Source organism: Erythrolamprus reginae, chromosome 4 (assembly GCF_031021105.1).
Source record: "Erythrolamprus reginae isolate rEryReg1 chromosome 4, rEryReg1.hap1, whole genome shotgun sequence".
In the NCBI taxonomy this organism is placed as follows: Eukaryota; Metazoa; Chordata; class Lepidosauria; order Squamata; family Dipsadidae; genus Erythrolamprus; species Erythrolamprus reginae.
Window position 1 is genome coordinate 82,400,952 of NC_091953.1, and position 23,437 is coordinate 82,424,388.

A 23,437-nucleotide genomic window follows, 5' to 3' on the forward strand; every position below is an offset into this window, starting at 1 on the left:
TCCAATAAATAAATAAATAAATAGTCTGGCCCTAAGCCATATAGAGCTTTATAGGTGAATTGCATCCAGAGAATGATTGGGAGGCAGTGCAGCTTGCGGAGAGTTGGTCTGATGTGGGTGTACTTGGGTTGCATTCTGTTCAAGTCTGAACGCTTTTCAGGGATAGATCCATGTAGAGCACATTGCAATACTCTAACAGTGAGGTGATAAAGGCATGAGTGACTGTGTGAAGAAGAGCCCCCTGATCCAAGTAGGGTTGCAATTGGTGCACCAGGCGAACCTATGCAAAGGTCCCTACAAATTAAGGCATTTTAACTCAAGCAATATGATCACACATCTGGATAAATTCAATATTGAGTAAAACAAAGCCAACCTTAATTTAGAATAAAAGACAGAGTCTAATATATTAAGCACACATATTTACTTGATCTACACAGAACGAAGTAGATAAAATTTCAGTTTCACATTAGTGAAAAATTTCTACAAAATGTTCCTGAAAAGCAAAAACCAAGAGTGCCTATTTAGTCAGCATTTTTCCATGGGTATGGGTTGCAATAATAAAGCAGCGTTCAGCACAAACTAAAGTTCTGCATCACTTTTCACAGTTATTTCCATCTATGGTCTGAAGAGGTAGATTTTCTGTAACACCTGAGAATTGAACTGCAACAAAACCAGGTGTAAGAAAAAAAATGGAATAGAAAGATACAGCCCTAAAATGTGCATGTATATACTTATATTCCAAATAATTCTAGGGCTTAGCTATTTACTAAGTATCTGAAGCCCAAGTTACACAACAGTAAAAATTGTGCACCCCCTATACTGAACACACTGGATGCAAATCAACTGCAGGTATAAAGTAGTTGACGTATAAACAATAGCTTTTCTGTGTTTATAAGCACATGATTATCAATTTACACACAGCTAGCTGCCTATAATAAGCATGAGTTGTACAACTAAGGTACATTGAACAAATCAGCAGAAAAATGGCAGTGCAGTGTACCACTGTATGGCAAGAGACAAGTAATGAGCTTGTCCTGTACTAGCCCTCTATTGTTCAATGCATGGAATGTCCTGAGACTTTAAACAAAACCCTCATATAGACTAAAGAAAGTTGAAGAAAAAATGCATAAGCAAGTTTTTTTGAAAAGAAGTCATATTGTCAATAGCTTCATTTTATGCATCTATAATTTACAACTGGTTTTTTTTAAAAAAACCCTATTCTTGCTTATAATTAGGTCAATTGTAGACATATGTAAAACTAATCAAAATATAGTACCTATCTTAGCAGTTTTTACTTTCAACATGCATTTGTTCCACTATCCAATTTCTCAACTGTTTTGCACTGTTCTATATGATCAAAGGTTTGCACTTTTAGCTGTAGATTTGTTTGATGAAAGCTTCTCTAGTGTCTCTTATGTTTATGACTACGTTGTATTTTCCAATATACGTCAACTGCTTACTTTACAGAACTTGGAATTCGTTCAAAAGAAAATGCAAACACATTTTAAGAAACAAAATACAAGTTGGCAATTTCCAATTCAGGACTTTTCAAGTCTACTATTAATGTCAATCTTATTTTACTCAAAGGTACAAATATCCCAAAGGTTTTCTTCAATCTTTGTTTCAATTGGGATACTCTATAGGTAAAAAGGGTAATGTACATCAGTAAAGTCTTAAATTCAAATAATTTGCAACTAAATTGTAAGAGTATACAGGCAGATAAAGGGAAAATTTATCACTAATGTGCTTAAATAAGAAAAGCTACAAGAAAGTGAATTCAAACTAGGTACCAGAATTTGGTATTTTTTACATTTCTCCAAACAGAACAAATAGAAAGCTGATATATGTAGGTAGAGTTAACAGCAGCTTGTAACCTAGCAGCACTCTTTTGGTCCCTTTTTTTTCTTAAAGGATAATAAATCAGATTATGGGAGATACCTAAATTTTTGCAACTGACCTACATTCATAATTCTAACCACAGTACAAAAAAATGTGGAGTCTTGCATGCTGTGCATTTATTAGCAACATAAATACCGAAGTGCCAAATTCGAAATAACAGATATCAGAAGGCACTTCTGTTTATGTATATGTTTTGTCTACTAAGACTTTCCATTTTACAAAGTAATGGTTGAGACTAGAATGTTTTCCTGTATTTTGGATTAGATAAATTAATTTATGCACTTTTATCATGGACAGACCAGTTTTTATAAGAATGTGTATCCTGTGAAATATACACTTTAGGATTTTCCTGTACTGAGTGTGGTTCATTTCAATCATTCTTAAGTGATGATGCATTTATAAATTTTCACTATTTCACACTAAGTAGGCATCAAACTGAATGAAAGAATTCCCAGAAAACCCTGCCCCCATAGATTATATATCTTAATCTAGCAACCACTAACCAAAATCTTGTTGCATTTAACAAGCTGCAACTATGACAACAGTTATTACATTATAGCTCATTTTTTAAAAATCATTGCGACAACAGTAGTGCATTCAAAATACATCCAGATTTAGGTTAGTGGCTACTTAGAGAAATTATCAATAGTTCCTGCCTTAATTCCTTCAGTATAACAGAAAGGGCAACAGTTATTTAATTTATACTAATATCAGACAATCCTGAGAAATATGAATTGTTCACCCTGTTTTTCCAGTTGGCAGCTATACTAAACCCTGTAAGATTTTTCAGCCTTTTCATATCAGTATGGCCAATCACACACCAAATTGTATTTTACTGGACTGCTTGGTAATCTCACCTCAGCTTTAAATTTTAATTTACTACACAGATTTAAGCTCAAACACTGATCAAATTTGTTCCCTTAACATGATGACAAAACTGTTTGTGGGTCTTGGATGATATCGTAATGTCTTAATGGATAAGAAGAAAAACACTGCATGCATTCTTAATGGGTTTCTTTTGTAAAAAAAAAAAAAAATGCAAATGTGCAATATAGTTGTGGATTCTTTTATAGATAAGCTATTCAATAGCTGCTATGCAGCTTCCTGTACCAGGCAAATTCTGTTCTGTTCTAAGAAAATACAGATATGGTAGAAAAAGTAAGAAAATTTTCACCACAAAACTAATAGTTACCACCACCAGTTAAAGTTATACACAAAATATATCTCTTAATACAGTGTTTACATTTTAGTCAACAAAATCTGTAGTAGGAATGGAAACCAAACTGACAGTTTTTTCATAGCCTTCATTAGCCACTCTTGTTTCGATATCTGGTTGGATTCCTTCTTGCTCTTTATTAAAAGAAATCCCCAGCTTCTCATGAGAGTTGAGCGTGCATGATTGCAATACAGGTACAGCTAGATCCACATTTGTTTCTCTTGAAGAAACCTGTTCTTTAAGAATTTCCACCTTCTCGTTTAACTCATTTCTTTCTGTTTGAAGAGCTCTACATAGCTTTTCCAAACGTTCCAGTTTTATTTGGAAGCCTTTGTATTCTTTGTCCTTAATTGTCTTCTGTAATAAACAAAATAACATAGAGAATTCATATGAATCTTATACAATGTATTTCAAAACTGTTAAAACAGCCAATGAGAAAACTCAAGATCTTTTTATGGTCATTCTTTTTACTGGCTTCAGAATATGTAATGTAAGGAGCCAACAATTTCAATTCCATTTTCTTGGTGTATTCAAATTCTATTTTCACATGAAAAATTCTTCTTCTCTAATCTGAATAGTCTATTGAACCCCCACTCACTAGATGGTTTAAATAAAAGTGATATACAATTTATTTTGTACAAACAAAAACACTTCCTGTTTTTCCTGATGATTCAAAACATTCATATACAAACCAAATACATCTTTATTATGAAGATGGCAACATCTTTTTATGCAACACAGCATTAGCCAAATTTTAGTTTAAAATGTAAGCAAATCCTGTAAATCACATATACAGTGGTACCTCGGTTCTCGAACGCTTTGGTTTTCGTACATTTCGAATACCGAACAAAATTTTCTGCAAAAATATGCTTCGGCTGAACAGAAAATTTTGTTTACTATCCGAAATGTAAGATCTGAGAGGATGGGATGAGAGAGAATGGGAGTCGGAATCCCGACACGCCCCTCCTGGCCGCCCTCTTAACAGCCTCCCAGTCTCTACCTTGTAACTGCTCCAAGCTGCAGGAAGGGTAGGGCTGGCTGCAATACCGGCAGCTTCGGGGGGCTCCTTTCCACAGCGGTTCTGTTCGTTACCTCCAGGCAGCTGCACCAACTTTTTCTTTCCCGGCTCCGGCGGCTCCCCTTCATCACGTGACGTTCCTGATGCTGCTGCTGCTTCTCGAAGGGAAGCCACCGGAACCGGGAAAGAAAAAGTTGGTGCAGCTGCCTGGAGGTAGCAAACTGAACCGCTGTGGAAAGGTGCCCCCCGAAGCTGCCGGTATTGCAGCCAGCCCTACCCTTCCTGTAGCTTGGAGCAGTTACAAGGTAGAGACTGGGAGGCTGTTAAGAGGGTGGCCAGGAGGGGCGTATTCTCTCTCACCCCGTCCCCTCAGATCTTTATCCCATAGGAAATAGAGGAAATACTGTAGATTTAATTGGTTCCCAGCAAGTCAATGGGCTGGAAACCAATTAAATCCATTTCCATTATTTCCTATGGGATGAATTAATTCGGTTCTCGACCAAATCGGTTCTCGACCACACTTCTGGAACGGATTGTGGTCGAGAACCGAGGTACCACTGTATTCTTTGAAATACTGCTTGATAGTTGAGTAACCTTTGAGTTTTATGTACTGTGTTTTTCCAAAAAGACGATCCACCTTGAAAAGAAGCCCTATCACATTTTTGACAGCATACAATCAAATTAAGCCCCACCCACAAAATTAGCCCTAATTAAGACCCCACCCACCCTGGGGTGCAGGTGGAGGGGCAAAGTACATAGGTAAAAAAAATAAACTAGGATGGGGATGGAGTTGCCCTACTTACCAGGTGTCGCACACCCTGACACCTGCCTTTCCGCCTTCTGCAGCCGCTTGCCGCCACTCGCATACATAGCCCTGGTCTCTGTTTTGCCTTCAGATACCTACTGGAAGGCATCTGCAGCTGATAATAGAGCTCCACTATTGGCTGCAGATGCCTTTGAAAGTGAAATGGAAGCTGGAGCAATACATGTGAGTGGTGGCAAGCAGCTGCAGACATAGTGGACTAGCAGCAGGTTCCTGCTAGCCGGGGCTGTCATTGCCACTGCTGCGAGGTGAGTCAATAAATAGAACCCTCTGAAAAAAAGGCCTAACTGGGGTTTTTTTTGGGGGGGGGGGGGAGCGTCAAAAATAAATAAGTCCTGACCTTCTTTTTGGAGAACAATGGTAGTTCAGAATATATAATAAGAACTAAAAGTAGCATTTTGATTTTTAAGAATGAAAACTAATACTCACTTCTTCAGCCATTTGCAAGAGAGCCTTGTTGTTATTTTCCCATTTAGTACGCCACACTACTATTTCTTTTTCCAGTTTTTTTATTTTTTTGGTCATCTGAAATAAATTAATACTAATTTTTAACAAATTGCTAGAAATGAACATTTTAATCTACTCTTTGCCTCTTGAAATTAAATCTCATTTTTATTTTAAAAAGAGTAGTTGCATTTCTTTCACAAGATTCAAATACAATCATTTTACAAGCAAAAATAAATGGTCTGAGAACCCAGATAATTTCAAGCAAATGTTAAGACAATCGTCTGATAAAATTGGCAAATTATCGCAAATAAAATTAGACTGAGAAAATTAATTAAAGATTGTGATCACTGGGTGAATGATTGCAAGTTACACTTAAATGGCAAAAAACCAGCATGTAGATGATTTTGTATATATACCGTATATACTCGAGTATAAGCCGACCCGAGTATAAGCCGAGGCACCAATTTTTGCCACAAAAACTGGGAAAACGTATTGACCCGAGTATAAGCCGAGGTTAGAAAATGCAGTGGCTACTGGTAACTTATAAAAATGGAAAACAATAAAATTACATTAATTGAGACATGTTTTAGAATATTTATTTTAAAGAAAACCAGTAAACTAGCTCTGTAAATTTAAAAGAGGGTAAACAAATTAACAATATTAACAATAAATTAAAAAGTAAAAAAAGTAGCTCGATCAGGAACAAAGCTAAAACCTAACAGTTAAAATCCTTCAAAACTGGATTCCTTCTCATCATTAATTGGATTTACATTATTGTTCTGTTTTTATATATGCTGTGAGCCACCCTGAGTCCTTGGAGAGGGATTGCATACAAATCCAATTAAATAAATAAACAAACAAACAAACAAATAAATAAGTGTATCCAAAGAAGAGCTTCAGCATTAGCTGCTGTGAGGTTATCAGCATAGAAAACCAGATAGATAGATAGATAGATAGATAGATAGATAGAAAGATAGATAGACAGATAGACAGACAGACAGAAAAATAGATAGATAGATAGATAGATAGAAATAGATACAGATAGATAGATATAGATAGAAAGATAGACAGATAGACAGACACACAGACAGATAGAAAAATAGATAGATAGATAGAAATAGATACAGATAGATAGATAGATAGATAGATAGAAAGAAAAATAGATAGATAGAAAAATAGATAGATAGAAAGATAGAAAAATAGATAGATAGAAATAGATACAGATAGATAGATAGATGATAGATAGATAGACAGATAGATATAGATAGAAAGATAGATAGATAGACAGACAGACAGATAGAAAAATACCATTTTTTAAACAGTTTAAATCCTTTCAAAGGAGGGGGAGGAGAATCTGACAGCAGGGGGCCTTTTTAATCCGACTAAGGGTAATGCAGATAGAGCAAAGAATAGTTACTCACCATTGCTTTTTCCCTCTCTCGGTTGGAGCAAATGGCTGCCTCATTTGCTTGAGGCAGGGAGAGGAACTATGGCGTGCCAGAGGGGACAAAACCTGGTGCCTCCTCGCTCTGGCTCAAGCAATGGCGCCCTCGTGTGGTGACTTTGTCAATGACCCGAGTATAAGCCGAGGCTGTGTTTTTCAGCCCATTTTTTGGGCTAAAAAACTCGGCTTATACTCGAGTATATACGGTATATACATACACACACACGTATATAACTAAAAATGAGAATGAAAATATGATGCACAATTTAGATAGAATGGTGGTGGGTAGAACGCTGTCTGTTGCAAGAAATGAATATTTATCTAAATAATTAAAAATAGCTGTGATGACCCCACCGGTGGTTTCTTTAGATGTCTCGCCAGATGTCAGTTTGGAGGAAGATGAAGCAGTTCCAGCACATCTAGAGGTGAGTTGGTTAATGGCAGCCATTTTTTAGAATAGAATGGAATAGAATTCTTTATTGGCCAAATGTGATTGGACACACAAGGAATTTGTCTTGGTGCATATGCTCTCAGTATACATAAAAGAATATATAGATTTGTCAAGAATCATGTGGTACAACACTTAATGATTGTCATAGGGGTCAAATAAGCAATGAAGAAACAATCAATATTAATAAAAATCTTATGATAGAAGCAACAAGTTACAGTCATACAGTCCTAAGTGGGAGAAAATGGGTGATAGGAATGATGAGAAAAAACTAGTAGAAATAGAAGTGCAGACTTAGTAAAAGGTTTGACAGTGCTGAGGGAATAGGTTTAGGAGAATGGTGAGTGTTCTGGAAAAAACTGTTCTTGTGTCTTGGTGTGCAGTACCCTGTAGCGACTTTTTGAGGGTAGGAGTTGAAACAGTTTATCTCCAGGATGCAAGGGGTCAGTAAATATTTGACAGGGATTTGGATCAAGCGCAGTTGCAGCAGGATAGCCCTGAGGCTTCAGGTGGAGAAAATAGGCGTTGATCGCTTACCTGAACGCCTCTTCTCGTGCGGTGAGCGGGTACAGCAGTCACGTGGGTTGCTCATGTCCAATCCGGTGGAACTGAGCCTTGTATTAAAAAAGCCTGCTGGATCCGCCCCTTCCCAGAATTCGCGAATCCGTAGACTTAGGCTCAGATGTGAAAGGCTCAAGTATGTTCAACTCTCGTGAGTTAGAATAAGGTTAGGTTATAGAAGTTAAGAAGAGAAAAACACATAAGGGAGGGAAGTGACTGCTGTACCCGCTCACCGCACGAGAAGAGGCGTTCAGGTAAGCGATCAACGCCTATTCTCCGTGCTAAAGGAGCGGGTCCAGCAGTCACGTGGGACATACCCAATAGATAGGTCCCTAGGGAGGGTTCAAGTTGTCATTGTGAGAAATAACGGATTGGAGAACCCTTCTACCGAAGGCCGCATCCGCTGAGGCATATGTATCGATTTTATAGTGCCTGATGAAGGAATTAGGCGAGGCCCAAGTGGCTGCTTTACACACTTCTTCCAACGGGGCTTGAGTCGCCCACGCCGCTGAAGTGGCAGCACTTCTGGTAGAGTGCGCTGTAATACTCTTTGGAATGGAGAGAGAGGCTGACTCATAGGCTTTAGAAATGGTTCCCCTGATCCAACGGCCTATCACTGTTGAAGACACTCTGGAGCCCATGGATCTGGGGTGATAGGCCACGAAGAGTGCTTCAGATCTCCGAATGTGGCCTGTGCGCTGAATGTAAATTTTCAGCGCTCTAGACAAGTCCAGAGTGTGCCATCTAATAGCCAGGGGATGGTCCCGTTGGGAACAGAAGGAAGGTAAGACGATATCCTGGGATCTGTGGAACATGGAACTGACCTTGGGTAGGAAGGTGGGGTCCAGGCGTAGGACCACTTTGTCCTGATGGAACTGGCAGAGGTCCTGTCTGATTGAGAGAGCAGCCAACTCAGAGATGCGTCGGGCGGATGTAATCGCCACCAGGAATGCTACCTTGAAGGATAGGTACCTGAGAGACGCTGATTTCAGGGGTTCATATGGTGCCTGAGTAAGGGAGTGGAGAACCCGTGGCAAGTCCCAGGAAGGGTATCTGTGGACTTTAGAAGGTCTGAGGTTGGCCATACCTTTGAGGAATTCTTGGATTTCCGGAAAGGAACGGAGCGGCTGTCTGCGAGGTCCTGCCAAGACCGTAGAAATGGCTGCTAAGTGCCGACGGATAGTGCTGGTAGAGAGGCCTTGATGGAAACCTTTCATGAGAAAGGCAATTATCCTGTGGATGGGAAGACACAGGGGGGATAAACCCTCCTGCGAGCACCACTGATGAAATTTGGACCAAGTATGGTCATATATCCTATTGGTAGATCCTCTTCTGGCCTTCAGGATAATTTCCATTGTATCCGGGTCGTACCCTCGCAGGTCTAAGTCTCTCCGGATAATAGCCAGGCGGTGAGGTGGAACCACTCCGGGTCTGGATGGAATGAGGCCCCCTGCCGTAACATATCCTCCGAAACGGGGAATCGCCAAGGGTCCTGAACGGACAGTTTTTGAAGGTCCGCGAACCAGGGCCGGCGAGGCCAGTGGGGGGCGATCAAGATCACTCGAGCTCTTTCTAGGATGATCTTGTGGATCACCTCCGGTAAGATTGGAATTGGAGGGAAAGCATAAAGGAGGCCTGGAGGCCAGGGGCTCCTGAGAGCATTGACTGCCTCCGCTCCCGGGGCTGGAAACCTGGAGATGAAGCGAGGGAGCTGGGCATTGGTTTCGGTCGCAAACAGATCCAGTACTGGAAAGCCGAACCTGAGGCAGATTTGGTGGAACAGTGTCTGATGAAGATTCCACTCTCCTGGATCTATAGTCGCTCGTGAGAGCCAGTCCGCTTGGACATTGAGGCTTCCCGAGATGTGATCGGCTAGGAGCAACTGGAGATGTTTCTCCGCCCAAAGGCCTAACTTTAGGGCCTCCCTCATGAGAGCCTTGGATCTCGTGCCTCCCTGTCTGCAAATATGGCTTTTGGTGGCTATGTTGTCGGTCAGAATCAGAACATGTTGGTTGGTGATGTGAGGAATGAATTGTTTTAAGGCTAGGGAAACGGCTCTTAACTCCAGCCAGTTGATGGGCCTGGAGGCTTCCTCCGGTGACCAAGTGCCCTGGGCTATCAATCCTTGTGCATGGGCTCCCCAACCCAGTAGACTGGCATCTGTGGTGACAACAAACTGGTCTGGGCACCTGAAGGGGGAACCTTTGTCCATGGCTGGAGAGATCCACCATTTGAGAGATCTGCGAACTGCCGGTGGGATGGCGACACGACGTGTCGAGTTGCTGCGCCCCGATCTCTGGAAAGGTAACAGAAGCCACTGTAGTTCCCTGGCGTGGAGACGAGCCCAGGGAATAATGCCAATGCATGATACCATCTTTCCCAGTAGGGAAGATAGGGTGACTATGGAAACTGATTGTTGGGACAAAACACGTGAAATCAGATCTTCTATACTCTGTTTCCTCTCAGGGGAGAGAAATACCTGGGATATCTCAGCATTAATGATGGATCCCAGATGTAGAATGGAAGTGGATGGTCGAAGGTGGCTTTTATCGAAGTTTATGGAGAAACCATGGTTCTGTAGAACTGACATGGTGACAGAAAGATCTGCGGCAACTCTATCTCTAGAATTCCCATGAATTAAAATGTCATCTAAATAACATAAAATATGAATGGGCGTGGCCCGGATGTGAGCCGCCAGGGCTCCCAAGAGCTTGGTAAAGACTCTTGGGGCCGAGGAGAGCCCAAAGGGCATAGCTCTATACTGAAAATGTCTGCCCTGGAAGGCAAAACGTAAATATCTTCTGTGGTGTTTGGCAATGGGGATATGGAGATAGGCTTCTGTGAGATCCAAGGAGACCATGAAGTCCCCTGGATGAAGAGAGGCTAAAATGGATGACAAGGAGTGCATCTTGAATTTTCTATATTTGATGAATAGGTTCAATTTTTTAAGATCTAGAATGGCTCTCCAGCCTCCAGAAGTCTTAGGGACCATAAAAAGGATGGAATAGAAGCCCCGGCCTTTTTGGTCGGGAGGGACTGATTGAATGGCTTTGATAGATAATAAATGAGAAATAGCTTCCTCCATCCAGAGACGGGATGAGGAAGACCTGGGGGAAGGGCAGGAAATGAAACGTTTAGGGGGAAAGGAAATAAACTCTAAACGGAGGCCCCTTTCTACAGTGTCAATAACCCAGGGGTCCTTGGAGGAGCGGCGCCATGCGGAGGAGAAATGGACTAGGCGGCCGCCTATTGGACAAGAAGGGGAATTACCATCTAGGTTTCTTTGAAGCCCTAATGGAAGAGGCTCCTCTTTGGTAACGGAAGCCTCTACCCCTGGAGTTTCTAGTTTGGGAACGAAAACGAGGGGAATACTGACCTGGTTGTCTTTGAAAGGTAGACCCCTGTTCCTGTTGACGCCCTGGGCGACGAAAAGGCTGCGTTTTGGTGGCCTTCTTGATGGTGGGACCCAAAACCTTCTTCTTGTCTGTGGTCTCAGTGAGCAGGGGGTCCAGAAGATCTCCGAAGAGGAGATCGCGTTTTAATGGCCCCATGGCTAGTTGCCACTTTTGTCGTACTCCTGCCTGCCAAGGGCGAAGCCATAGAAGTCTTCTGGCCGTTGTGGAGGCCGCTATAGACCTGGCTGCAAATCTGGAGGATTGAAGTGTAGCATCTGCCACGTATTGGGCGGCAGCAAAAACCTTGTTAAAGTCCTGTTGACCCCTCAGATCATCGGGAGGAAGATGCTGTTGAAGTTGACGAAGCCATAGAAGCATAGCTCTGGAGAAAAAAGATGCAGCTGCGGCACTCTTTATTGCCCAGGAGTCAGCGGTGAATCCTCTCTTGAGCATTTGCTCAAGTCGCTTATCTTCTGGGCGAAGCACCTCCTCTGCCTCACCAGGCATGGCTGCAGCAGAGTGGAGGGTTTTGACAGGTTCATCAGGTTTAGGGCATGATAGAAGCTCTTCGTATGAAGGAGAGAGCTTGTGCAATTTCTTGTCTTTGGTAGTGGGGTTAAGGCCAGAGGCTGGATGATCCCACTGCTTAAGTAAGGCATCCTTAAACAATTTTGGCATAGGAATTACCTCATTATCTTCCTGCTGTTCTGTGAAGTATGGTAAATTTTCCTCCGGGGGGTCAGTGGAGGAGGTAGTCTGCTTCTCCTGGCCAGCTAAACCTGTGGATACTCTTGCCTTGAGAAGGAGAGATTTGAAAAGTTGAGAAGGAAAAATAGTAGCTGGAGTAGGGGTCTTGACTTGGGATTCTTCGTCTTCTGAGAGACCCTGAAAGGGGTCTTCCTCCTCTTCTGGATATTCATCCAGAATATCTCCGAGACCGCCTTCTACCGCACGAATCCCAGCGACCAATTAGGTCCCACAGAGTGGGCCTTCTCCGGGTCCCGTCAACTAAACAATGTCGGTTGGCGGGCCCCAGGGGAAGAGCCTTCTCTGTGGCGGCCCCGACTCTCTGGAACCAACTCCCCCCAGAGATTAGAACTGCCCCTACTCTCCCTGCCTTCCGTAAACTTCTTAAAACCCACCTCTGTCGTCAGGCATGGGGGAACTGAAACACCTCCCCCGGGCATGCACATTTTATGTATGGGATGTTTGAGTGTATGCTTGTTAACAAAATGGGGTTCTTTTAAATGTTTTAAATTATATTTGGATTTGTTACAAACTGTTATGTTATGCTGTGAGCCGCCCCGAGTCTGCGGAGAGGGGCGGCATACAAATCTAAATAAATAAATAAATAAATAAATAAATAAATAAATCCTCATCTTTGTCCTGGGAAGAGTCTGAAACCTCATTCATTGGAGCTCTAAAGGTTGAGGGAGAACCATGGGGGCGGGGAGGTCGCAGAGGTGGATGAGACACAGATGGCACATTGATGGCTGAGAGCTTAGCATCAATGGCCTTGGATAAGACAGAAAAAATAGATTGAAATTCTGGTGGTAGGGAAGAAATATCAGCAGAAATGTTAGAAGAGTCCTTGGGAACCTGAGAGGTTTCTGGCTGGGAGGAATCTTCTATTATATCTGGTTCCTCTGGACCTAAGCCCCATAGGTTAGGTTGGGGTATGTTTAGGTTTGGCTCATCCAGAGATAATACAGTGGACCCAGGAGGAGGTAAGATAGAGGCCTCTGAGGGGTCAGGGTTAATGTGCACTTGGGCCTGCACTTTTAAGCGTTTAGCTGATCTATCATGAATTTTTTGGAGGGCTAGGTCCCTTCTCTTTTCAGCCCTGGTGGACTTGGCCACATGGTGGGCTCTAGAAGAAGAGGAAGCAGAGGCCTGGGGAATGCTAGTAATCTCTTCACCTGTAGGCCTAGCCTCTCTGGGACCTTTAGTTGTGCCTCTCTTGGGAAAAGAAGCCATAGTCTGAAATTACCAGAAAACCAGACTTGAGCCAAAAGAACTTAGGGGGGAGAAGTACCTTTAAAAGTTTTCCCAAGAGGAATGGGATCCTGCTCCTAGGCCTAGGAGCTGCTGCGACTTAAGGACAATCTGGGCGAGACCAGAGTTCGTGTCCTCAAATGCAGCGTGGCTGGCCTCCCTAAAGTTAATTAATCAACCAAGGCACACTGGTTAGAGGCGTAGCCGGTGGAGAATTTAGCCTGAGAGACTCAAAGCCCACTCCAGGATCCAAGCGGTGGACTGAAGGCACTAAACGGATGGCAGAAGGCCAAAAACGAAAGTGCGCAATTAAGGGGACGCGAAGGCCTTCGCGCCAAAAATAAACCGCTCCGTTAGTCTAAGAGAAGCGATTAATAAAGTCCAGGAGACTGACAAGGGAAACTTGAAAACGTCTCACACCGCAGGAGGTAAATGCCCTCTAAATAAAACACACCGCTTGCTTAACAAACCTCCAGGCCGAGAGGATTAAGGAGAAAATCCAATTCGGCAGCAGCAGCCGGCTAGCGGCGAAGGAAAAGCCGCGGGGGGCCGGGCTGCAGACTTCTCCCCTAAGGGAAGCCTAACCGGTTACGGCTGGCAATAGAATAAGCAAGTCAAATAACAGAAAAAAATTCTTACTGTTCTATGTAGAAGGAATCAAAGGGAAGGTGTTATGGTTGAACGAGCCTTTCACCGTACCGATGGATACGAGAACTGAGCGAATTCTGGGAAGGGGCGGATCCAGCAGGCTTTTTTAATACAAGGCTCAGTTCCACCGGATTGGACATGAGCAACCCACGTGACTGCTGGACCCGCTCCTTTAGCACGGAGAACATGCAACTGCAGCAGGTCAGTGATGAGGAAGAACTTCCTTTTGCACTGATTCAAGAACAGGTAGGGCAGAGAGCAAAGGCAGGAGGAGAGAAGGTCAGACATATTACTCATGAGGAGAAAGCATTGCCCCCCCCCCTCCCCCGGCGTTTTTTGGATGGGCTGTACCAGAAGCTGACTATTTACAACAGCAGACAGATGGAAGGGATGCTGGGAACATGTTCATTTCCTAGTTGTGTTTTCTGCTCTTTGTGATTCTTGCCTTGTTTTGGATTGACAACGTGACTTGAATTGTGCCTTGCAAATCCTCTTGTATTGTGGATTTATTTTTGCCTTTTGGTTTTATGGAACTATGGAATTGAGAGTTAGATATATCAGGAGAGACATAAAAATAATGTATGGGAACTAGGTACTTCAATATGTGTGATGAAAGAAGTAGTGATAAAATCTTCAATGGATGGATGCTGAATGAATGTGAATTTAATAGGAAAGTGAATGCCCATCACGTTTAGGGAAAATGCAGGAGACTGAACAGGAATGAAATGTATATGAGTGGAATGAGAGAAGGAATGCAAAAAAATAAGTGATAGAATGGAAAAGGATCTCAAAAACAGGTGAGATGTTTAAACTCAAGACAGTGCATAAAGCAGTGTTTGAATAAGGTGGAAGCAAACATAATTTCCGCCCCGAGTCTTCGGAGAGGGGCGGCATACAAATCTAATAAATTATTATTATTAAATTATTATAATTTCAAAGGAGAGAAGATTCAGCTGGATATATCTGCCATTCCCTGAAGTAAACCCCACTGCGTTCAAGTGAGGTTTATTTATCCATTAGTACAGAGGTCCCCAACCTTTTTAGCACCAGGGACCGGCTTTAAGTTAGACGAGTTTTCTACGGCCCGGTGGGGGGGGCTTTGGTCATATGGGGGTGGGGTTATGGAGGGGTGGAGCTTAGTGACGCAGCCCTCCACACTTCTCCACAGGGCAGGGAGAATGAGGAGGCTCCTTTGGCGGCTGGGGGCTGCCTGGCTTTGTGATTTTGACTGGGGGGGGAACTTAGGAAGGTCCTACTTCTCCCCCCCCAGCCAAAAACTCAAAGCCTATCTGCTCCAGAAACTTGGCGATCGCGCCCCACCGCCGCCTCCTCCTCCGTTTCCCCCAACGGCAAGCAATCTAAACGCGGGAAGGGCATTCCGGCGCTTCCCTTCAGCCTCAGAAGCCCCCTCGACGCTGGAGGGATGGTTATGAGGGGAGCGAGCGAGGAGAAGAAGACGTCCCACTCATCGCTCCTGAGGGAACGGGCGAGGGCGTCGGAGACCCAAAGCCCATCCTGTGTGGAGGGAGACGGAGCCAAGCGGGGCCACCCGGAGACCTTTTCCCGTCTTCTTCTCCTCGCTCGCTCCCCTCACAGCCAGCAGCCCCGCTCGCGGGGGGATGCCCGTTCGTAGCTACCAGCCCGCCAAGCGTCGAGGGGGCTTCCGAGGCTGAAGGGAAGAGCCGGAATGCCCTTCCCGGGTTTAGATTGCTTGCTGTTGGGGGAAACGGAGGAGGCGGCGGCGGCGGTGGGGCGCGATCGCCTACTTTCTGGAGCGAGGAGAAAAGAACCGCCGCCTCCTCCGTTTTCCCCAACAGCAAGCAATCTAAACCCGGGAAGGGCATTCCGGCTCTTCCCTTCAGCCTCGGAAGCCCCCTCGACGCTTGGCGGGCTGGTAGCTACGAACGGGCATCCCCCCGCGAGCGGGGCTGCTGGCTGTGAGGGGAGCGAGCGAGGAGAAGAAGACGGGAAAAGGTCTCCGGGTGGCCCCGCTTGGCTCCGTCTTCCTCCACGCAGGATGGGCTTTGGGTCTCCGACGCCCTCGCCCGTTCCCTCAGGAGCGATGAGTGGGACGTCTTCTTCTCCTCGCTCGCTCCCCTCATAACCATCCCTCCAGCGTCGAGGGGGCTTCCGAGGCTGAAGGGAAGAGCCGGAATGCCCTTCCCGGGTTTAGATTGCTTGCTGTTGGGGAAAACGGAGGAGGCGGCGGTTCTTTTCTCCTCGCTCCAGAAAGTAGGCGATCGCGCCCCACCGCCGCCGCCGCCTCCTCCGTTTTCCCCAACAGCAAGCAATCTAAACCCGGGAAGGGCATTCCGGCTCTTCCCTTCAGCCTCGGAAGCCCCCTCGACGCTGGAGGGATGGTTATGAGGGGAGCGAGCGAGGAGAAGACGTCCCACTCATCGCTCCTGAGGGAACGGGCGAGGGCGTCGGAGACCCAAAGCCCATCCTGCGTGGAGGAAGACGGAGCCAAGCGGGGCCACCCGGAGACCTTTTCCCGTCTTCTTCTCCTCGCTCGCTCCCCTCACAGCCAGCAGCCCCGCTCGCGGGGGGATGCCTGTTCGTAGCTACCAGCCCGCCAAGCGTCGAGGGGGCTTCCGAGGCTGAAGGGAAGAGCCGGAATGCCCTTCCCGGGTTTAGATTGCTTGCTGTTGGGGAAAACGGAGGAGGCGGCGGTTCTTTTCTCCTCGCTCCAGAAAGTAGGCGATCGCGCCCCACCGCCGCCGCCGCCTCCTCCGTTTCCCCCAACAGCAAGCAATCTAAACCCGGGAAGGGCATTCCGGCTCTTCCCTTCAGCCTCGGAAGCCCCCTCGACGCTTGGCGGGCTGGTAGCTACGAACGGGCATCCCCCCGCGAGCGGGGCTGCTGGCTATGAGGGGAGCGAGCGAGGAGAAGAAGACGGGAAAAGGTCTCCGGGTGGCCCCGCTTGGCTCCGTCTTCCTCCACATGGGCTTTGGGTCTCCGACGCCGCGGACCGGCTGGAAAACCCCAACGGCCCGGTCCCGGTCCGCGGACCGGCGGTTGGGGACCTCTGCATTAGTACACAGACAAACCATAAACATTAGAATATTTTCTAGTGGCAAATAGATAATAAAATAAATACCTTTTCCATTTCTTGTCTGAAAGTTGTGAAAAGTTCATTACTCTTTGCCATAGTTGTCTGGAATTCCTCAAATTTATCCATGTAAAGAGAAAGCTAAAAGTAACAATGTTGAAATCTAGTTTAGATATATAATTTAGATTTAAATAATTACACTAATTACTTATTACATATATGTAGAAGATAGCAAATAATAATAATAATAATAATTAAAGGCTGATTTGGTTATGTGAAGATTTACATTGTCTAGATTGATTTAAAGACCTAGTTAGCTTTCAAAAGATAAAAGCTGAGGTACAGGTTTCTACAATAGGATTACATCAAAATAACACTCAAAACACTGGTATTATGAAATACATCTCCATCCTTAACTCCAAGAGAATTAAGTACAAAAAAGATGAAGACATGAATAATTTTGTACGGCCATTTAGCCGAACAATAAAAGAACAAAGACTAATCCAGTGGACTTTCAAGTTTAAAACATGTGGGTTATCACATGATTTTTGGAAATTCATCTGATATAGTATTTAACCAAAAAGAATTCTACATAGCAGCATGAATAAAATAGCACTACTATGTGAAAAATAATTGCCCTGTCAATCAAGACAAATTGGCATATATTTGAAAGGCATTATAATTGTAGTGACATATTTGTATAAAAGTTGTATATTTATGCTCATTATAAAAATATTCTTCTCAATCTGGTTTGTCTATGCAATCAGCCAGTAAATATACATATTTTAAATGGAGTAGGCCTGCAACTACTTAAATTACCTTGGAGGTAAGATTACCCATATAGATTTCAGGGTTACAGAAACAATTTCCAGTTAATGTAGCCTCGAACTATAGCAACAATAGGTGACTGGTGACCGACACTGAGGCTTAGTTCTTTGGGGGGGGGAAATGCCTAATTATTGTATTCCTTTCCCAAGCTTCCAATCGTAATTAATAATTTCAAATTTTAAGAAACTTCTCAAAATTTATTTAATACATTAATAACTAAGCTTCTAATTACAATTTCAATTGGTTACCTGCTGTTTTAACTGGGCTTCTTGCTGCTTCATCTGTTCACATTTGTGTCTAGATTCGGTAGCTTCTTTTAACAGCTGAGGAGAAAGAAAATATTTTCTGTCTATAATACCTTAATATCAAGAAAGATGATACTTCTGATATTTACATACCTATGTAAAATTATATCTGTAGCTTGGAAAATGAAATAGTCAACAGACATAAATCTGCATACATAAAATACATTGTATTAATACATAGTTAGTTATGGTTTCAGTTTCAGTTTAATCAGATTTGTATGCCGCCCCTCTCCGCAGACTCGGGGCGGCTCACAGCAACAGCAATACAAGACAAATCCAATATTAAATTAATTTTAAGAACACCACAAGTTAAAAACCAGTCATACACACTAGCATACCATACATAAATTTTATAAGCCTAGGGGGAAGGAACATGTCAATTCCCCCATGCCTGACGACATCCTGCACAAATGGTTATGGACTCAGAGGATGCAGAGATTGTGGAGGCGTGGTACAGGCGTCCTGGGTTCCTGGCACCTGAGATTAACAGTTAAGTAGATGAAGAGTTAGGGTCAGAACAACCAGGACCTTCCGCACTTCCTGGGTTGAGTGAATCAGTACTTCCTGTGGGGAATGACTTTGCATTTCCTGTGCTGAGTGACTCAGGAGAAGAGGAAGAGCCTCTTCTGGATGCCGGAGTTCGTGGGGCATCTAGAAGGCATTAGTGATTGGCTAAGAGGAAATTGACCCATGAGTAGTAATGCTGGCTATTGGGTCAGGTCTTCACACTATTTAAGGGTTAGGCATGCCCCGCCTTGCTGAAGAGAACAACATTGTTCATTTTGGAAATTTCTCATTTGGCTTACTGAATTCAGTTTGGGTTTCAAAAAAGAGCACATTCTTGGCTTTGGTCTGCCAGTTAATTTCTGAGAACTAAGCTTTGGAAATTTTGCTTTACCTGGTAATTATTACAGTGTTTATTTTCTCTCTGGGATTTTGGCCAACTGATAAGACTTTGATAGATTTGCTTCTCCCTTTGAAAAGACTCTTTTAAGACTCTTACAAGACTTGAGACCTGTGTTCCCTCTAATTTTTTGGGGGGGTGGGCGGAAACGTATAGTGTCTGAGCGTCAGTCCCTTCGGGACTGGGCGGCACAGAAATGATAAACAAACAAACAAATAAATAAAAAATCCACCCTGTTTTGCCTCAGAGAAATTCAAAATAAAATACTGTACTGTGTGTCTATAACAGTGAGCTCATAATAGGGCAACTCTATCAATATCAAAATGCCACTTAAATAGTTGAGCTAGTTTCAAACTAGATTTTGATTTTCTTTCTCTCTTCCTTACACCCATTCTTTTTCTTTCTTTTTCCTGCCTCTCTTTTTTCTATCTGTTTCTCTCTCTTCCTCTCTCTCTCCTTCCCTCTCGGCTTCTGGGCAGGTTTGGAAAACTCTGAGTTGATGATGATTTTTAAGTGAGCGATTGCTCACTGCTCAGCTTAGAGGGAACTATGCTTGAGACTTTTGTAAATATTAAATCCTTTTATCAATTAGACAATTGGTGTGCATGGGATTATTGGGGCTCGGCACTGAGACAGAACAGTTATCTTGCAACAATGTGCTGCATATAATTTAAGAATCGAATAATCTACATAGCCTACTGATATAGCTCTGGGGAATCCAGAGCATGCTACCATGGTCTTTTGAGACTGAAGAATGCCAATGCAATGTACTGACAATACGATCAAAAACCAGACATATTTGCAGCTTGTTCTAGTATCAATAAAAAGTCTAAACATATTGTAAAAATTTACTAAATATTTCTTCCATTTTAAGCTTTCTTAAAAACACTTACAAAATCTTTCTCCCTCTGATGTTTTTCCTCTGCTTCTTTTATAAGCTGTGTAGTCTGCTGAAGCTTGGCATCCACCAGTTGTTGTTGTAGTTCTTTATGCTTGAAGACTTTATCCATGTGCTAGGGAAAAACATAACTACATTCAAACTAGAAAACATTATTTTAATGTTGAGTAAATGTTTTACAAGCTAGTTTTCTTTTGTGTGCCCTCTCCTTCGATCATAGTGAATTCTTGAATCTTCTTGAATTAACTAATATAATCTTCATTATTTATAATGAACTATGCTCAACTGGAAAACATATAATAAATGATTTGGATGCTGCACCAGATTTGGGAAGGCATAAGCTAACCTCAATAAACATGGATGCTGAATGGATTACGTTAGGCAAATTCTTCACCTAATCTATCTCTGTAGTTGAAGCTTATTCTCTAAACCTGTTCCTTATTTTTGAGGTTTTATTGAGAGTATTTTGGCATAATATTATTAGAATGTTTTACTTACTTCTTCTCGAAGTGCATACTGTTCCACAAGTTTCTTCAGCTTTTCCCCCAGTTCAATGTTTTCTTGGCGGAGTTTTGCATTGTGTACACCATGCTGTTCTAGCTGTGCCTGAATTTCATTTAATGTAATCTGGAAATGTACTGTTGCTTCTTTACGTCTCTCTTCCTCTTCACGGGCTTGTTGCATATTTTCTTCCTTTTTCCCAAAGAGATTAAAATCTACTTATAAATTTGTTAGTTAGATTTTGGTCAACAGCAAAAAAACCATAACCCAGCTTCATCTTAACATATCAAAATATTAGAAGTATATTGCTTTTAAAATTCTTTCATCACTACATCTGACAAATATGAATAAAGACTGATTGGTTTTCAGAGCCAATACATTAAAGGTTATGATTGCAACTGGGGCATCATTTTTATAAGGCTTCTAAATTACAAATATAGTGAACTTGAACATGGAAAAGAAAGCTGCTTATAACTAACTTCTTTTCAAATTAGAATTGCTTCTAATGTAAATCAGCAGAGAAACTTGAAGGTGAACCATGTCTTTCAGAGCTGGCAGTTGCTAGGCAATGAGGGACCAAGTTTCTAACTAGAAGTCAATTTGTTGTACACTCTGTCCTACAGATATGAACCACACAAACATAAAAGAATCTAATCAAATTAGCTGTTGTAAGTCCACATAATAATACAGCATCACTGTTACAGTATCATATAGGCCCAGTACTCTTAATAACATCTTCATAAATGAGGAAACTGTAAGGGATGCATAAAACTTGCAGATATCAAGCTGGTAGGAATAGCCAACAGCCTAGAACAGGGGTGTCAAATCACGTTGTCATGGAGAAGTCAGGTGACTTATTAGGACTTTTTCTCCCTTGGCTACACCGGGTGTGGGCGTGGCCAGCGCGTGACTCATCCAGCATGCGGGCCACAAATAACAGCCCTGCCCTAGAAGATAGGCTCAAGATCAGACTTGAACACTGAACTCTATCTAACAAAATGAAATTCAATGGTGAGAAAGATACGGTTTTACAGTTAGGCAAGAAAAACCAAATGCACAGGGATAGAATAGGTGGTATCTGGCTCGACAGTAATAATTGTGAAAGGGATCTAGTCATCCTGGACAACCACTTAAATATGAGCTAACAGTTTGCTGGAGCCACCAAAAAATGCCAATGCAGTCCTAGGCTGCATTGACAGAGGGATAGAATCAGAATCACATGAAGTGTTCATTCCACTTTATAATGCCTTTAAAAGATATTGAGATCCTAGAAAGAGCACCAAGAAGAGAAACAAAGATATTAAGGGGCTGGAAGCTAAAACATAGGATGAACTATTGCAGTAATTGTGTCTAGTGAAAATGACTAGGGGTCACATGACAGCAGTGTTCCAATGTGAGGGGCTGCCACAAAGAAGATGGGGTCAACCTAGTTTCCAAAGCACCTGAAGGCTGGACAAGAGACAATGGATGGAAATTAATGGAGAGAAGAAACCTAGAACTAAGGAGAAACTTCCTGACAGTGAGAACAATTAACCAGTGGAATGGTTTGCTTCCAGAAGCTGTAGGTGCTCCATCACTGGAGATTTTAAAGAAGATATTGGATAGTAATTTCTCTGAAAATAGAGTCTCCTGCTTGGGTAGAGTGTTGGATTGGAGGATTATTATTATTATTATTATTATTATTATTATTATTATTATTATTATTATTATTATTATTAATTAGATTTGTATGCCGCCCCTCTCCGAGGACTCGGAGCGGCTCCCAGCAAACAATACAATACAGTCTACAAATCCAATGTTAAAAACAGAACAATTAAGAAACCCTTATTAAGAACCATCACACAACTCAACATACCATACATAAAGCGAGACAGCTGAGGGGGAATCAATTTCCCCATGCCTGATGACATAGGTGGGTTTTCAGTAGTTTACGAAAGGCAAAGAGGGTGGGGGCGGTCCTAATCTCTAGGGGGAGTTGGTTCCAGAGGGCTGGGGCTGCCAAAGAGAAGGCTCTTCCCCTGGGTCTTGCCAAACGATATTGTTTTGTCGACGGAACCCAGAGAAGGCTGACTCTGTGGGACCTAATTGGTCGCTGGGATTCGTGTGGCAGAAGACAGTCTTGAAGGTATTCTGGTCCAATGCCATGTAGGGCTTTATAGGTCATAACCAACACTTTGAATTGTGACTGGAAACTGATCAGCAGCCAGTGCAGGCTGCGGAGTGTTGATGTAATATGGGCATATCGGGGGAAGCCCTTGATTGCTCTCGCAGCCGCATTCTGCACGATCTGGAGTTTCCGAACACTTTTCAAAGGTAGCTCCATGTAGAGAGCATTACAGTAGTTGAACCTCCAGGCGATGAAGGCATGAGTGACTGTGAGCAGTGACTCCCAGTCCAAATAGGGCCGCAACTGGTACACCAGGTGAACCTGGGCGAACGCCACCCTCGCCATAGCTGAAAGGTGGTGTTCTAATGTTAGCTGTGGATCAAGTAGGACGCCAAAGTTGCGGAACCTCTCTGAGGGGGTTAGTAATTCCCCCGCAGGGTAATGGATGGACAGGTGGAATTGTCCTTGGGAGGCAAAACTCACAGCCACTCTGTCTTGTCAGAGTTGAGTTTGAGCTTGTTGACACCCACCCAGACCCCAATAGCCTCCAGGTGCTGGCACATCACTTCCACTGCTTCACTGACTGGACATGGGGTGAAGATGTACAACTGGGTAACTGATGATACCTCACCCCATGCCCTTGGATGATCTTGTGTTTTCCTTTTAACTCTTACTATTCTGTTTTGTTATTCTTTCTATGATTTTGTATATTCATCCTATCAAGCCAAAGAAAGTTCAGAATAGTATAAGATCTCTTACCATTAGTAAGGGTTTGGACTAGAAGACCACTTAAGTCCAATCCAACCATATTATTCTATGGTCTATTCTATGCTCTAATTATTACATAATAGAAATCAGATTATTTCAATAACAGTGAAGTGGAATCCATTATAAAGTTAAATTTCCACAGAAGATAAGAACAGAACACCAGTTTCATTGAAATTATAA

The 23,437-nt window shown here is 43.0% G+C and overlaps 1 protein-coding gene across 2 annotated transcripts in view; it reads right to left on the minus strand.

Annotated features, from left to right (window-relative positions):
- Nucleotides 1–404: 404 nt before the first annotated feature.
- Nucleotides 405–23,437, minus strand: part of TXLNG (taxilin gamma) — a 30,429-nt gene continuing 7,396 nt past the window's right edge. For both annotated transcript variants that reach the window (XM_070750783.1, XM_070750784.1), the window contains exons 5-10: nt 20,380–20,574; nt 19,877–19,996; nt 18,023–18,097; nt 16,995–17,087; nt 5,386–5,481; nt 405–3,472 (exon numbers count right to left, since the gene is read on the minus strand). In XM_070750783.1, coding sequence (XP_070606884.1) covers nt 3,146–3,472; nt 5,386–5,481; nt 16,995–17,087; nt 18,023–18,097; nt 19,877–19,996; nt 20,380–20,574 — 906 coding nt within the window. In that variant the 3' untranslated portion in view covers nt 405–3,145. The remainder of the gene's footprint in view (nt 3,473–5,385; nt 5,482–16,994; nt 17,088–18,022; nt 18,098–19,876; nt 19,997–20,379; nt 20,575–23,437) is intronic.